This window comes from Akebia trifoliata, chromosome 4 (assembly GCF_017979445.1).
Source record: "Akebia trifoliata isolate Shusen 1 chromosome 4, ASM1797944v1, whole genome shotgun sequence".
Taxonomy (NCBI): domain Eukaryota; kingdom Viridiplantae; phylum Streptophyta; class Magnoliopsida; order Ranunculales; family Lardizabalaceae; genus Akebia; species Akebia trifoliata.
In genome coordinates, this window is record NC_141378.1 from 12,911,187 (window position 1) to 12,928,504 (window position 17,318).

General features: G+C 36.4%; 1 protein-coding gene across 1 annotated transcript; it reads left to right on the forward strand.

The window, feature by feature from the left end:
* Window positions 1–2,035: 2,035 nt before the first annotated feature.
* Window positions 2,036–16,363, forward strand: HD1 (histone deacetylase 1). The gene is made up of 8 exons (XM_086439652.1): window positions 2,036–2,208; window positions 5,624–6,170; window positions 9,339–9,779; window positions 11,831–12,061; window positions 13,892–13,962; window positions 14,062–14,134; window positions 15,514–15,585; window positions 15,909–16,363. Exons 2-8 carry the CDS (start codon window positions 5,643–5,645, stop codon window positions 16,023–16,025), a joined length of 1,533 nt encoding a protein of 510 aa, XP_086295778.1. The 5' UTR covers window positions 2,036–2,208; window positions 5,624–5,642; the 3' UTR covers window positions 16,026–16,363.
* Window positions 16,364–17,318: the final 955 nt, after the last annotated feature.

A 17,318-nucleotide genomic window follows, 5' to 3' on the forward strand; every position in this document is an offset into this window, starting at 1 on the left:
AGAAGAGAATTATGAGCATTTTTGGTTTCAAGTTGAAGACAAGGGTAATGAGGTTATTTTGCATTTGTCAATTAGAAAAAAAAAACTAGGTATAAGGGGACATGTAGACATTTTGGAGAATATTTGAAATACCCTATGTTTTAAATTGATGGCGTTGCACCACTTGACTTGGGTCTTCTTTGATAAACTAATGAGAAATGACTTAAATGCCCATCTTCAATTTCTAACAAAAAATATTTAAATTTTCTCTTCAAAATTGTGATATTCAAGCTCTTTGATGTTACCATTAACTATGTTTTGTCCCCTTAGGAGGAAATCATGGCTCCGCCCTTGTAGAGGAGTATCTAAGTTATTTATTAAAACATTGAGGGATTGATCCAAATCACTCTTCATAGGGTAAGACTCTGATGATTTTCAAGAATATCCTCACGATCATATGCATTGTCCCCTAGAAAAGTCCTTCGTGCAAGTGATTGAGAAAAGGGTCAACCAGATCCTAGAGGATGGCCCCAAGGAATTCATTGCCTGTGGGTCAAACACTTGACCCACTCTTCCTGAGGAGCTTATCAAGGCCTAGCAAGACACTAGGCCTACCCCTTGGGGTTATGGTTAAAGGGCATGTTATCAATATATAGTAGTATTTTAAAAATCAAATTAGACCATCCGGTCCGACTTGAGTTTTAGAAAACATTTGACTGATTCACTTTAAATCAATACTTCGTAAAGAACTCTTTAAAACAAAAATAGTATTATTAGTTAAAATCATTTTCATTGAGAGATTTTAAAGAAAAGTGGTTGAATTTTTTTATTTTTTTGGATTTGAAGGAAATATAATGGTTTCAAGTTTTTATTTTATTTTTATTTCTTTTTCCACTTATTCGCGAAAAAGTCTGTAATTTTTTCTCTTTATTTTATTTGATTGATTACTTTTATATATTTAAAACTTATTTGATAAATACAAATCAGTCCAACTGAATCGAATCCTGGCGAACTCCGGTTCAACCATTTGAACAAAATCCCGGTCTAGCTATCAGTTCGGTTTTTAAAACGTTGGTTTGTATTAGGGGTGCAACTTAATTCGATTCAAATCGAGAACCAAACCAATCCGTGAATTTTGGATTGGGTTGGTTCGGTTTTAACTAAGTAATGGTCCGATTTTGGGTTAAACAAATAAGAACCGATGAATTTAGTTTGATTTTCAGTTCAGGGTTTATATATAACCGAACCAAAATACTATTTTAAAATAAATGTAATCTTTTTTCAAACCCTCTTCTACTTTTTTTTCTCTCTCTCTCTACTACGTACGACCTATAACCCGTTGGTCGGTTCAACCTGCGACCTGTCGATCAGTTCATCTGTCTCTCTCTCTCTTTGCTACCTGCAACCTGTAACTTGCCGATCAGTTCATCTTTTTCTCGTTTATCCGACCTGCGGACTGCCGATCAGTTCATCTGTGTGTCTGTCTCTCTCTCTATCTCTTCGACCTGCAAACTGCCGATCGACTTGCCGATCACTTCATCTGTCTCTCTCTCTCTCTTTCTCGTCTTTGCGACCTGTGACTTGCCAATCGACCTGCGAAGATTTGCTGATCGATTCATCTCTCTCTCTTTCTTTGCGACCTGTCAATTGACATGCCAATCGATTAATCTCTGTCTCTCTCTCTCTCATCTCTGCGACCTGTCGATTGGTTTATCTCTCTCTCTCTCTCTCTGGGACTACCGGCGGGTTGCCTCTTAACGTCGTCGACGGTGATTCATCTCTCTCTTAAGCTGCAAAACAAGTAATAGTGGGGGAGATGAGCAAAGTTCTCTTTGATAAAAAATGATGGCAACCCATGGAACCGAACTGAACCAAATCGAGTAAAGGTTGGTTTGGTTCTAAACTAATTCGGTTCGGTTCCGATTCTCATATAATAGAACCGATCAAGACCGGATCGATTTTAATTTACTCTAAACCGAACCAACCCGAACCAAGTTGCACCCCTAGTTTGTGTCCCCGGTGTGCCTTATTTTTCTCAGTACACATAGTAACATAAACCAAACCATGTTCCAGTGTTGTTTGAAAATCAACCAAATCTTTTCAAGAGAGGCTCAGTCGCTCGAGTGTTTGTGAGAGTCTTCACTTTCTGTGTGCGCGACGAGAGGGAAAAGAAACAAGGGTTTTGATCTCTGGCTGATATTCAACTCGGGTGATTCCAGTTCTCACCAGGTCTCTCTCTCTCTCTCTCAAAACTAGGGTTCTCTCTCTCTCTTCATCTCTTTTGTGATTCTATGTAGATGAGATGAAATCGATTGGGTGATTTCTACTTTTCCAAATAACCAGATCTACGAAAGGGTCTGTTACGTGCATTTTTCCTTCTTTTTTCAGCTATTTTTGGAAGGATGAGAGAGTAATAAATAATAAGGTTATTTCGATTTGTAACCAAATAACAGTGTTCTTCTGTTCTATTTTGTTCACGTTTCAGTTTTGAGTAGAGTCTCTCATAATGAAATTATTGGTCGGACCAATAATTAAGATCGATGTTTGTTTTCTGTTTTATAGCGTTCTTAGGCTGATACATACCGATTCAATAAGATATTTTAAACTTGATCCTAAGTTTGTTTAGGGTTAATTTGAGTAGTTTTGTTATGTAGGAAAACATGTAAGATGAGCTAGGGTTGACAAGTTAGAGGTAAAAATATAGAGTAGACTTACTTAGTTGCAACATCAAACATTATTTAAGGCACGTATCTTGGGAAAAAAATGGGTTAATTGAGTGATAAAATGTGTCTCATCGGCTTCTTTCTCGGTATTGGTGAGTGGAAGTCCAGTTGGGTACTTTACGCTGTGTTTGGATTGAGAGAAGAGAAGATAAGAGAAAATAAATGAGTTTCTCTCCATTTCTCTTGTTTGGATTGTTAAGTGGGGAGAGAAGAGAAAATCAGTAAGTTTTTTTTCTCTCCAAAAGTGGAGAGAAAAACTTATATCTCACCTCCAATTTGCGGATGGCATTTTGATTTTCATTGATGGGTATATGGATTAGGTTACTTAGAGGGCTTTTGTGTTGTTTTTAGGCAGTGTCTGGCTTAAAGGTTACCTTTCTAAGAGTAAGATCTTTAGTGTTGGTCATGTTCTCGGTATTCAGGCCCTCTTGGAGTCAATGGGTTGTGATATAGGATTATTCCTAATGTCGTACTTATGTCTCCCTCTTGGCGCTCCTTGTATAAGTGAATCCACTTTGGGATCTGGTGATTGAAAGGGTAAAAAGAAGACTGAAATCCTAGAAGGTGAGATTCTTATGCAAGGGTGGCAAATTGACATTGATTAAGAGCTCTCTATCTAATATCTTAGTATATTTTTTATCGTTAATTTTGATCTCCGTTTAAGTGTGGAAATGGAATTGGAGAAGCTTTTCGGGGACTTTCTATGGTACAATAGAGATGCTAGGATCTTCCACTTGGTGAAGTGGGAAGTCGTGTTTTCTCCGAAATTTTTTTTTGGAAGGATTAAGAATCAAAAGAATTAAGCCAACCAACCAATAGGGTACTCATTGGAAAGTGGTTGTGAAGGTTTGGATTGGAAAGAGATACTTTATTGAAAATGGTGATTGTCTTGAAATATGGTTCAGAATTCAGATCACATGACATGGAGTAGCCAAGCGGTTAAAACTCTCCACATGTGTGGTTTATGGAAATGGATCACGAAGGTGCCTTGAAATTCTTTAAAAAGATTAGGTTCAGGGTAGGGAGGGGCAATAGGACTAGATTCTAGGAGAATCTTTGGCGTGTTTCATCCCCTTTAAAGTCACAATTTCCAGGCTTATTTGCAATGACTCGAGAAAGATCTGCTCTATCTTGGAACTTGGGCTTTAGAAGAAAATGATTGGAAGGTCGATCAAACTATGAATCTCATTAATTTATTGTCTCTCATCAACATTGACCCAATGCGAGAATATCAAAGGATATGTAATATGTCTCGGGATTGAGTTTTCTAGGTGAAGTTTTTCTTCAAAGCTTTTCAACCCTCCCCACAAATGTCCTTTCTTGATATTGCAGTTTCGGGGCCAAAAGTTCCCTCCAACGTTGTTATTTTTGTGTGGTCAGCCATTTGAAAGAAAATCCTTACCCTCGATAAGATCATCTTGAGAGGCATTGCTGTGATTAACTCCTATTTTCTTGTGCAAGGTTTGTGGGGAAGATGCTCACCATATTCCAATTCATTGTCCTTTTTAATCAGAAATGTGGTATTTCTGTCTTTTCCTGTTCAAAATTGAGTGTCTGTTTCCAAAGTCCATGTCATCTTTATTTCAGTTTGGCATGCCTTGGCGTTTTTCTCAAAGGAAAAGATCTTATGGAGTATGATTCCTTTCTTAGTTTGTTAGGCTATTTGGAGAAAAAGGAACAATTGGGCCTTTGAAGGGAAAGAGGGGGTAGTTCATGACATGATCCTTAATGTCATGGGGTATCTCTTCCCTTGGAGGAAAGGTTTCAAGGAGTTAGAGGATTTTTTGTTTATTTGGGATGTTATTTGCTATGTGAGCCCATAGGTCTTGTCTTGGGGTGAGGTTTTGTATTTTCGTTTCATTTTTTCTTATGTTTGTAATCCTTGTGTAGGTTGGTCTATCAATTACCTTTTTTTAATAATTTATTTTTTATCTATCAAACAAAACCTGGATTCAAGACCCCCCTTCACCTGTTTGCCTAGTTAAAGATAAAGGAAAAATTGTTCGAAAGATTAGAACCTATAGCCGGATATACTTAATGTGTCTAGAAATCCACAATATTGTTTGCAGTTTGATGGGTGAGATGGTAGGGAACAATTGATTCTAGGTAGATGCATAAGCTTCTTTGAGGCTACCTGTTGCTTCTTGGAAAATAAAAGATGGAGAAAATTTCTTGAATCTTCTAAAATATTGGAGCCTTAATATCTTTTGAGTAACTGAAAACTGAGGTGGCCTGCAAATAACATTATCGTTGCACTGCATATATATTCAACCAATCTTTCTTAATTATTGAGGAAGAACTCTCATTGTATTCAACTTGATAACCGCTAGTGTGTTGCCTCACCTATTTAACTATGTATCTTCGGCATTTTTATCTGATAGGAACATCTAATGTCCTCTTGGAGCAAATAAGAATTCTTCTCTTTTATGCCTTGACTTTGACCATTTATCCTTCTGTACTTGATTGTGACAATCTCTGCTAAATGTTCTTTACATAGCCATATCTGACTTCAGAGTTTCTGAAGCGCCCAACTGTAATAACTCTCTCTCTCTTTATATATATATTGCTCGGTCTTTCTCTCTCTATACTGTGTATACAAGTATATATGTATGCTTGTAGGTCTGTATACTAGTATTTTATTCTAAATATATTTCTAATGACTAGCTAAGTCAGCCTGTTTTCCAATTGATTTTAAGATTTTATTAATTTAATCAAGGTGTCCCTGTGTGATAATTAGTTTTTGTGGGGGGTTGTTCTGCCTTTTATTTTGTTTGTTTTTTTATTTTCTTCTTTTCCTTTGTATGGGGGCCTACTCAGCCTCCTTTTCTTTCAATTAATAAAATTTTTACACTTATAAGAAAAAACATCATTGAAGCTATTAAGTCCTTTCAGTTTTATTTAATAATCAATTTCAAATGCAGCCATTTATCAAGTTGGGTGATGGAAACTGGAGGTAATTCTCTTCCATCTGGCACCGATGGGGTGAAGAGGAAAATATCTTATTTCTATGATCCGGAAGTTGGCAACTACTACTATGGGCAGGGTCACCCAATGAAGCCACATCGCATTAGAATGACCCATGCCCTCCTTGCCCATTACGGATTGCTTCAGCATATGCAGGTCTTGAGGCCCTGTCCTGCTAGAGATAAGGATCTTTGTCGGTTCCATGCTGACGATTACGTGTCGTTTCTAAGGAGCATCACCCCAGAAACACAGCAAGATCAGATGAGGCAGCTGAAGAGATTCAATGTTGGTGAAGATTGTCCTGTATTTGATGGCCTTTACTCTTTCTGTCAGACTTATGCTGGTGGGTCAGTTGGGGGTGCTGTGAAGTTAAATCATGGGTATTGTGATATTGCTATCAATTGGGCGGGTGGGCTTCATCATGCTAAAAAATGTGAAGCTTCGGGATTTTGTTATGTCAACGACATAGTGTTGGCTATTTTGGAACTTCTCAAACAGCATGAGGTTAGTCGAATGGCTTGTTTATTAATGAGAGTTTCTGTTGTCACACCAATTTTTTCTAATGCCGCCCCAATTCATATGTAATCACCAAAGAATTAGCACACATCCTAGGGTGGCTTTAGCAAAAGTTGGTGTGGCAATAGAAGCTCTCTTATTAATCCTGTTTTTAGTTTTTTCCATGTTGGAATGATGTTAAATTGTTATTCATTGGTGATGGTTGTTTGGTTGGACTAAACTCTTCATCCAGAAAGAAGCTAAATTGCCTCCTATATGTACTTCCTTTTATTCAGTTACTCATTCATTTTGTTGTGTGAACATGAGATGGTTGGAGTTAAAGATCAATCTAGATGTTGGTAATCAGATCCGTAGATCAACATAGGGGTGGCGCCAATAGGTGATAGTGATACAACTATGGGAAAGCTTATTGAGATGTTTTGGTGTTTTGAAACAAAGGCTGATTTTGGTTCCAATTATAAGGTATGTGCAAGTTGAATGTTCCAAAAGAGCGAAAAGAAGACAAAAATGAATGTGGATTTGAGGTAGTGAGAGCAAATATGAATAGGCATTAACATAAGGCATTACTTTAGGCATAATTGAATGAAGGGACATGATTTGTTCAGCCAACCCCCAATTTTTGGGATGAGGCTTTGATTATGATGAAATGCTTGATAATAAATAATGTTGAAGACACAATCATTGGATTTAGAAGTCCATGTGGGACTGATTTCTATGGTTGTACATTTTTCCCTTTGCCCCTCCCCCTGATAATCAAAATTCAAATGTATTGAAACAAGAACCCCTAAAAGCTATAAACTCAGTCTTTGAGGACAATTATACCGACAAAGAACCAAGAAGAATTACGCATTCATGAAAACGTAGAGCTATTCTCAATGGGAAATGTTCAGCAACAAACATTTTGGCAAAACATTTTTCAAAACATGGGTTAGAGGTTTTGGAATGGGCTGATTTTTGGTGAGGATGATCTCTATGGTGAGGAGATCATCATCACCAAAAATCAGCCCATTCCAAAACTTCTAACCCCATCAAAAATGGTTTACAAAAAATGGACGGTCCACGATTTTTCAACTTGTAAACTGGGGCTAGAAGTTTTGGAATGGGCTGATTTTTGGTGAGGATGATCTCCTCACCGTAGAGATCATCCTCACAAAAAATCAGCCCATTCCAAAACCTCTAACCCATGTTTTGAAAAATGTTTTGCCAAAATGTTTGTTGCTGAATGGGACCCATTCTCTATATAGGTGATATGATGAGGACATATGAGATCATGGACTATTTAGTTTTGTGCTTAGGAGGATCTTTTTAAGTGATTAGGGTTAATGTTTAGGGTTATTTTTATGTTTTCTTAGTCCATGGTCGTAGTATGGATATTTTGTGAAAACTTGGTAACTTAACCATGCCTTTTTAGTGGGTTTTCATAGGCTGAGAATTCAAGGGAAATAAATTTACGGGATTGGGATATAGATGATATTTTTGATTTTGTTATGTTTAAGATTTTTAATTTTCATTTAGAATCATTAGATCTTATTATGTTAGTTGGATGGTTGAGACTAGATTTAGGATTTGTAGAACTTTATAAATAGATATTTAGTGTTGTAAAGTTTCCTAATGAATGACTGAATAAAGGAAATTACAAATTCTAAAGCTCTTTTGAATGGAGTCCATGGTGTGAAGAGTTGAATGGCAAAGTAGGGTTTGCAATGCCGTCCGAATGAGGCATAGATGATGATGAACTCTTGTGTTTTTTATTCTTATATTTTTCCTTCCTTCCGATACTATTCTTAATTTTTTCCTTTTTTGATGGGTAAGCTGGACTTGAACCTAGGACCTCAAAGTGTCAAACCAATTGAGCAATGGGTCTAAGCCTACTAAATTCATATATATATATACATAGGGTGGCGTTTGGAGGCCCTAAAGAGAGCCAACCATTTTTTCTATGTATGGGTTAGAAGTTTCAGAATGAATAGAGATCATCCTCACCAAAAATCAGCCCATTATGAAACTTCTAACCCCATCAAAAGTGATTTACAAAAATCGGACCGTCAACGATTCTTCAACTTGTAAACTAGGGTTAGAAGTTTCGGAATGAGCTGAATTTTGGTGAGGATGATCTCTTCACCATAGAGATCGTCCTCAAAAAAAAAATCAGCCTATTCCGAAACTTCTAACCCCTATTTTGAAAAATGTTTGGCACAATGTTTGGTTCTCTTTAGGGCCTCCGAACGCTTCCATATATATCCAAGAAATATACCAAATTTCATTTTCACAAGTTACTAGATATGAAATTTAACTGACAATTTCTTTTCATGTATATTTCGGTGGAAATCACTACTCATTTCATGAAATATTTCTGTGAGGCTGTGAGCAATAAATCTCGATTGAAATAAATGAATAAGTGCAATGTTTCAATAAATTGATAACATTTTTATTTCAGAAAACTAGTATAATTACAAATTGGGCTGAGACCCATAGGTCTTCAGTTGGTTTGACACATTGCAAAACAACTTTGAGGTTGTGGTTTCAAGTCCAGCTTACCCATAAGAAAAAGAACTATAACTATAAATTACTTGTAAATTACGTGTAATATTTGTCAGTGGTAGAAATGAGCTATTAGTTAGGTATCGATTTATATAATCTAATTTGATGTATTTTAAGCATTTTAGCTTGCTTTTATTGGCCAACACATATAATCATCTGTTTCGTTTGATAAGATAGTAATTTGTTCATTTATGCAATTGTTTTACATATTAAGCTGCATGCATTTCATTCGATCATCTGACATTATTTTCATTTCCATGTTGAATATAGTTAATTTTTTGTCGGGCTCTCAAATATTTGCTCCAACATGTAGTAGAACACTTTCAATTTCATGTTCATATTCCATGAGTGTTGTTGTAGTTTGATGAAATTTGAGCGTATTTTCATGTCAGCTTTATCATTTCCTACAGTTTCATGAAAAAATTCTCTATATTTCATTTATAAAACGTTTCCATCATGTCTGTGAAAATTATATTAATATCATTGAAATATTTTCAGGCTTACTGAAATTGGAACTTAATTCCCGAGTCCAACTATTCTCTTCTCTCTTCTCTACCTTTTTTATTTCTTTTTTCCTTTTTATATTTGTTTATATGTTTCTTATCTGCATTTCAGCGAGTCCTATATGTGGACATTGATATCCACCATGGAGATGGTGTAGAGGAGGCTTTCTACACAACTGACAGAGTCATGACTGTTTCATTCCACAAGTTCGGTGATTATTTTCCTGGTACTGGAGATGTACGCGATATTGGATATGGGAAAGGAAAATACTACTCCCTTAATGTCCCTCTTGATGATGGAATTGATGATGAGAGCTACCAATCCTTGTTCAAACCAATTATTGGGAAAGTTATGGAAGTTTTCAGGCCCGGTGCCGTGGTTCTTCAATGCGGTGCCGACTCATTATCGGGAGATAGGTTAGGCTGCTTCAATCTTTCGATCAAAGGTCATGCAGAGTGTGTCAGGTATATGAGATCATTTAATGTGCCGCTACTGCTGGTCGGTGGTGGCGGTTATACCATACGGAACGTTGCTCGCTGTTGGTGCTATGAGGTATATGTCTTGACAACTAAGCCATATTCCAACATTCTTCATCAAGGTTTACCCAATTCGTAACATTTTTTTATTACAGAATACAAAATATTAAAATTTTCTTGCAGTTTGTTTTACTGAAAAATTGTACTGCATCTGGACCACTTAAGCATGCTTAGATAGGATAACCTTAAGACCATTCTCTCAATCAGATTGGAACTAAACCATAATACCCAAAGATATGATTCTAGCTTTATTGTGTCGCAAGTATGTTGTAGATCTTAACTGATTCTATTCAAATGCTTGTGGCTAATAAAAAAGATTGTTCATCACATATTAGATAAGGGTTGGGATCCGTTGACTCATGAGAAACACATGATCCCGACCGTGTAAACACAAAATCCAACGGCCAAGATTTATACACATCTCCATAGCACACATCTTGGAGAGACTTATCTCAAGGGTATATCTTAACCGTTGGATTTTGTATTTAAATGATTGGGTTCATGTGTTTTTTCCACGAGTCATTCTTCATGAGTCATCGGATCCTGACCAATTAGACAATTTAAAATTCACTACACTTTTTCATTGAAACATTTGAGTTACTATTGTTTGGTCAAATGGGTTTCAAGTTGAAGTATGATAATTACTTAGAGTATCATGAATGGATGGTTAAAAGTGGAGGTGCGCTTCTGGAGTATTATGTGACAGATACATACCAATTAAATAAAAAGGAAAAATTTACAAAGATTGGTAGTAAGATTGGCTATGCTTGGTGCTGAATGTTGGGCAGTCTAGAAGTATCATATTAATAAATTGAGCGTAACAGAGATGAAGATGTTGAACTGGATGAGTGGAAAGACAAACTTAGAAACAAATTTTGGTTAAAATGTTGCAGCTGCAATAAATGATAATAGTAAGAGTCAGTTGAGATGGTTTGAGCATGTTCAACTAAGGTTGATTATTTATTAAAAGGAAGAAAAAAAGTAAGATCGATCACAGCCCCATTTAAAAGAAATATTCGAGTTGTAGGTCCTTAAAGAGCGAGAGGAAGACCCAAAAGAACATCGATGGAGATAGTGAAAGCAGATATGAACTATCTTGATAGCAAAAGGCTTGGTTGTTGTTATTGACTTTTCCAATCGATTTGAATGGTATTCTAAGATTTGACTAATTATAGATTCTTTTTTTTTTGTGACAATTGTAAGGAATTTCATTGGAAAGAAAGAGAATACAATGGGTCCTTCACAGAGATTGAGGAGACCTTCCAAGAACGGACCGACTTCGACACGAATGCATCTAGATTTCTATATTATCATAAAAAAGATACAAACAATTGACTGCATGCCCTTAGGGATTCTTCAACCAGCAAACAATAGTTGATACCTCGCTCTAGGTTGGGTGCCATCATGTAGTTGTGTAGTTGTTTGCATGCAATCTAGATTAAAGTATCTTCTTTTTTGATGTAGTTGTTTAGTAGTGCCGTTGTCAGAGAGAAGAGATGAATCTGACATAATAGTACGAAGATTGAATGGTTTATTCAGAACGTTAGGGGAGGGTGGGATCCCTGACCTCGATTGACTAGATTCTGGGAAAAAGCAAGAAGATAAATTATGTCCTTTGGCGTTAGAAGCAGGAAGTTGAGTATACTCCTTTTGGGGATTCTCTCAATGTAGCTGCTTCAGCTAGTTCTGTCTTTTACTTTTAGTTAGAGGAAAAAAGAGACAAGTTCGGTGTATGCCTTTAGGTGAGTTTGAAGTCCCCCCCCCCCCCCAAGGGTGTTAGGGGGGTAACATTACTCTCTTATCTAAACGAGCTGTTGGTGTTATCTTGTGGATCTTACTTTAAATCATGGTATCTTGTCTTTCCATTTATAATTTGTATGTACATAAAATTTAGGAGGCTTGAGATGTTTATGAGACTTTCCTCACTTCATCTTGATAGCTCTTGAAACATTAAAAAAATAAAATAAAATAATAAGGATTTTGTTTTTGAACCCCTATTTCTGTCATTAATAGAATAGATTTGTCAGATTTCTTTAATTGTATGACATATTTTTATATTTTGAGCAGACGGGTGTTGCACTTGGTGTAGAAGTTGAGGACAAGATGCCACAACATGAATATTATGAATATTTTGGTCCAGACTATACTCTTCATGTTGCTCCTAGTAACATGGAGAATAAGAACTCACGACAGTTACTGGAGGAAATAAAATCAAAGCTTCTCGATAATCTCTCAAAGCTCCGACATGCACCCAGTGCTCAGTTTCAGGAACGCCCACCAGATACCGAGCTCCCAGAGGTGTGTCACAGTGTTGTCTGATTCTCATTGTTTACTAATCTTTCTCGTAATGGAATTAAGGTACTGTAGGAAACTTTAGTGAACTAGTTTGTTTTAGAGAGCTTCTGTTGCCACACCAAATTTTTGCTAACGCCACCCCAAGATGTGGGCTAATTCTTTGGTGATTTACATATGAATTGGGGTGGCAATAGAATCTCACTTGTTTTACTGCAAACCTTTTTTTTTTTCCTTTTGCTTCAGTTTTCCCCTGGGAGTGGATAAATCTGTCACCTTTTCCATATGTGGTATTTGTACAGATCAGAAACATTATAATAAAATTATAAAATGCATATATATGCTACATTTGATTCACTGGAAAAATAGGAGGAAATAAAACATTTTCGGGAAAAGATGTTTGGGTGGGTCAAATAGAAGAGGGCAGTAAAGGAAAACAATTTTTCCCTATGTGGTTTAGAAGGGAAAAGGACTTTATTTATTTATTTTTTTTTGAAGAAGTTTTCTGTTCTCATTATATTCGAAAGCTCCACTCCCGACTCTCCTCCTACATCACTCTATCATGAGCTCAAATTTGATGCATCCCTGTGACATCAGAACTTCGATGTAATTCCAGAAAAATGCTATGTGGAGTACCTTTTTTTTCCGGTTGGCTTGTTGATCCCATTAATGTTTGGCCCACCATTTGTTGGAGCTACACACCAAAATCCATTATGATGGGCAATTTTTCAATTTTTTTGTGGAACTTTAATCTTATGTACAAAAATCAGGAATCAAACTGGTTTTTGGGTTGTAGACATAGTTGGAGAAACAAATTTATTCAGCCAACCCCAATATTTTTTTGGGACAAACACAGCCATAATTTTCTTTTGAGAGATATTTAGTCATTAAAACTGGACTTTGAAGAAAAGGTTAAAAGAATGGTGGTAATCCTATTCCTACCCATTTGAAGGTAAACGGGTCAGGTCTCACAATTAAAGCTCAAGGATCTTAAAGAAAGGATTAAAAATTGGAATAGTGAGGTCCTTGCAAGGATTGATTTTGGAGAAGGGAATGGTCCTTGTGGTAATAGCTATCTTCAATGGGAAAGAAGAGGGAAATCCCTTACCATTGGATGGGAAAGACGGTGATCCACGTTAGAGGCTGGCTGTCAATGACTTAACAGTTATTCCATGACTCTTGGAGAGAGGAAAAGCAAAAGAATCAAACAACCAATTTAATGCCATTTCATTTTTAACTCAAATACTAACAGAAGATTAGTATGATCCCCACAACATTGAAGCATGCTACCATACCGCCTTCATGGGCTTTAGACATAAGCCTGCCCAATGCTTCCACCACTACCTTAAAAAGGAATGGATATAGAAGAATTTGAGAAGAATCAAGTCAAGTTTCAATCTGAGATCTTGGCAGGAATTTATAATAATAATAAGAGTAAAAAGACAAAACTGCCCTTAAACAAAATAGCTATTACAAGAAAACAACTAGAACTAAAATAACGACTAGATTATTTCCAATTGATATAACAACTCTCCTTGTATGAGACCTCTCGAGCTTTTACATAATATGAGATCATTAAAAGAACAGAGGAGGCTGGTGAAATACACGCATGAATACCCTTCTCCTAGTTCGTGGTCTAGTCCTTCCTATATTATCGATATGATTATTTGTTCTGCTAATCAAAATTTAATCTTTTGTATTTGAATATGAATATAAAATGTAGTATACGTAACACTTAAACCAAAATAGAAAAAAAGAAAACATGTGGTATTTATTGTAGTTTTTACTCCCTCAGTTTCGTTTTGAAAGAACTTAATTAGATGTTGGGATGTCCAGGCAGATGAAGATCAAGAGGATGCGGATGAGAGATGGGATCCTGATTCTGACATGGAAGTCGATGATGGGCGGTACTTTCTCTATTCTTTGTTCTTTTCATTCTTGGTGGGCTCTTTTTCATTTTTTTCCCTTCTTTATTCAGGCTACTAATTTTCCTGTTTTTCCAACAGTAAGCCTCTTCCAAACAGCATACAGAATGCAAGAGCCCAAAGAGAATTTGTCGAAAATGAGCTTAAAGATCTGGTATTTTCTGTTCCACTTTGCCCAATAAGGAAAGAGATATGAACATGGACACATGCACACACATTGACGTGTTCTTTACTAAGCTTGATTGCATTACATGCATGATTTATAATTAAAGCTTTAATTAACTATTAAACTTCAGTTAGTAGAAATTTACCTTGTTTTATACAATATTACATAACATATATTCAAAATTCCAAAATATATGTTGGCATGGCCACCAGGTGAGCACCAAAACGGCATGTCCATACCACATACCAGGTTCGCTAATATAGTAGCGAACTGTGAACTGGTACAAACCGAACCAATTCGAGGTACGGTTCGTAGCGGGTTTGTCAAAAATAGTGAACCAAATGAACCCCCGTATTTTGGTAAATTTTAGATATGCCCCCATGGTTTGGTCAATATTTTAGAGATAACCCTTATTTTAAAAATCCCAGGATTTGTTCAAAATTAAAGATACCCCTTTGTTTTTTACTGATGGTTTGCCCCCTTGACCTGGGTCTTCTTCTATGAGATTAGCATAAATGACTTAAATATCCGCCAAACTACTACGAACCGGGTTCGTTCGAGAGTGGCGAACCAGTGAACCACAAACTGCGAACCCAAATTCAAACTAAGCGAACGACCGAACCAGGTAACATAGGTCCATACTAGTGCCTGAGCTCATCATTTGTTTTAATGAAGCTGGTACACATTGAACAAAAAACCTACTTTTAGAAAGCATAACAATTATCTGCCAACTGAATATCCAATTCTCTCTTGTCCTCCCAATAGTACTTTTTTTTTAAATATTTATAAAAAAATGAAAAACCAATTCTCTCCATACCACCCATAAAGATTTTAGAGCTAGTAGAATCAGATGTCAGGAGTGCAGTATCGAAAGGTTGCATTAGTTGCTACTATAGGATTCACATGTCTACCTGATATTTATGATAAGGTGTGACAGTTGTAGAAGAAGAACCATTGGTGCAGCAGCCCAGACAATTGTATGTCAAGCTGCATAAATTGAGATTAAAAAATGTGCTCTAGCTGATGAACTTCTTGCCTTTTCATTTCTACATGGCAATATTGCTCTATACAGCAGGGATTTCCATTTTGAGGTGCCCAGCTAACATAGAACTTGAGTTTGCTAACTTGAACTTAGGCCTATTTTCCTAAAGAGCCAAAACCCACACACTGTCAAAAATTTGGGGCTCACTCCCATTCATGTTAATGGTAATTTCAATGTCTCTTAGATCTTAATGGCCTTTTTTATTTTGATAAAACTTCTAAGCTTTTGTATTGTCTCTAACCGAAAATTCACTGTGCCATCATTGGTAAAACACATAAAATCTATTAATTGGTACCTACAAATGTGATTTATTTGCATCCTACAGGAGGATCAGAAAGGAGTTGCAGAGCATACCAAAGGCATGGATGCAATGGTGGAGGACAACTCATGCCCCAAGGTGAGCTCAAATCCATCAAAACAAATACCCCATATGCATAGATGTGGTCAAGGTTTAAATCTTGTCTCAAAGGCATCTTGGTCAAGATTAAAAACGTAAACTTTCTTGACCGAGGAATTCCAAAATATTCTCAGACAATCCAAAATACATGAATGTATCATCACTAAGTTGCTTTCGTGGAAGCAACTTCGACACTTTAACCAACAAAAATCAATGTTTCATTTCTTTATTAGCTGAAATATTTTGAGATGATACGAAACTTCAAATCATGGATGAAGTTCTGCAACCCTAACAATTTCTCTTCATTTTATTCCTACTATCAGCCTCCAGATGTGGGTTCTATGTCAATAGATGAACCGATCAGCATCAAAGTTGAACAAGAAAACTTGAACAAGCCGCCTGATCAGCCTGTTCAGATATACTCCAACTCCAAATCATGATCACAGGGGTGCACACTAATGCCAACTGTATGTTGATTTGTAAATCTTATTGGCTAGGTTTTGTGGGGCGGCATTTTATTTCTTTTGTTTTGTACATTTATTTTTATGCATGAGTGAGCCAGAAACAGAGGTTTCTTCTCCCAAACCTGGCTCGCTTAAGTTGCTTAAACTCGAATAGCATTAAATACTTAATTGATGTCAACACAACATTGAAACTGCATTTGATTATAGAAGGTGTACACTGCTGTATTGGGTTTCATTAATGAACTTTGATTAGCTACAGTAATTATACTTGATGTTTTGTTAAGTATAAAAAATAAAAAACATTTATTTTTTCATTGGGTGAAAAGTTGTTCTCCTATTTGGGTTTCCATTCGAGTGAGGACTTACTGGTTGTGGAAGACAGTGATTGCGGAGGCGAGCTACATCTTTTGTTTAATTTGAGGCCCAGCTTGATGCATTACAAATCATTTGCTGTGAAAATTTTACTACCACTTCCAGGAAATCTCTTGCAAAATCATATTTTGTGTTTTGTTGATATTTGCGATATAGAAGTTTTGCAGTGATTTCTTGTAAAAGTAAAATAAAATGTGGGAGCAATGCTAACTAATTTGGTTGGGCTCACTAAATGAATCTTTAGTTACTTGTTAAAAATGCATATGAATTTACAACATTTTGATAATAATGATCCATTCTAAGACTACAAAAAAGAAAAAATGTTCCGAACTCTACGCTAACCAACTTTTTCTTACCATCGAAGGATCCAAAGAAGGTAGCTTGGATTAGATACATGGTTTTTAAACTCGTCAGAGGTCGAGACGTATTGTTCAAGTTAACTTGGTATCAGAGCTGAAAGAGATCAACTCACAAAGTCATTTTTTGACCGAGATTTACGAGTCACAGTTCAATTTATTGATTTGTCTCACGAGACGAAATATCGAGTTTAAAAACCATGATTAGATAGCATTGGTCAAGCACCCATAATATGTAAGATTAGGAGATGATTGGATGAATTTCAATTGACAAGATGAAGGTTCAATGGGACAAAAGGGGACAAAGCGAGTAGGTTTAGTGGAAGAGAGAGGTTGGACTTAAAAAAATTAAAAAGATAAGAAGGCTCTTCATCTCTGTGGCGGACTGAATCGTGTGCAAGGAGTGTATAGATTTCTCCTTTCATTGTCGTATCGTAATCCCAAAAGAGGATCCACGGGGGTTATGGGTGCTAAGGTAGTGGATGAGATCCCTATTCATGACTCACGACAAACACTACACCCTTGGCTATCAATGTAACAT

Coding starts and splice junctions, on each gene's coding strand:
- HD1 (XM_086439652.1), top strand. CDS start 5,643: ATGGAAACTGGAGGTAATTCTCTTCCATCTGGCACCGATGGGGTGAAG. Junction 9,780..11,830: donor CTCGCTGTTGGTGCTATGAG/GTATATGTCTTG, acceptor TATTTTGAGCAG/ACGGGTGTTGCACTTGGTGT. Junction 13,963..14,061: donor ATGGAAGTCGATGATGGGCG/GTACTTTCTCTA, acceptor TTTTTCCAACAG/TAAGCCTCTTCCAAACAGCA.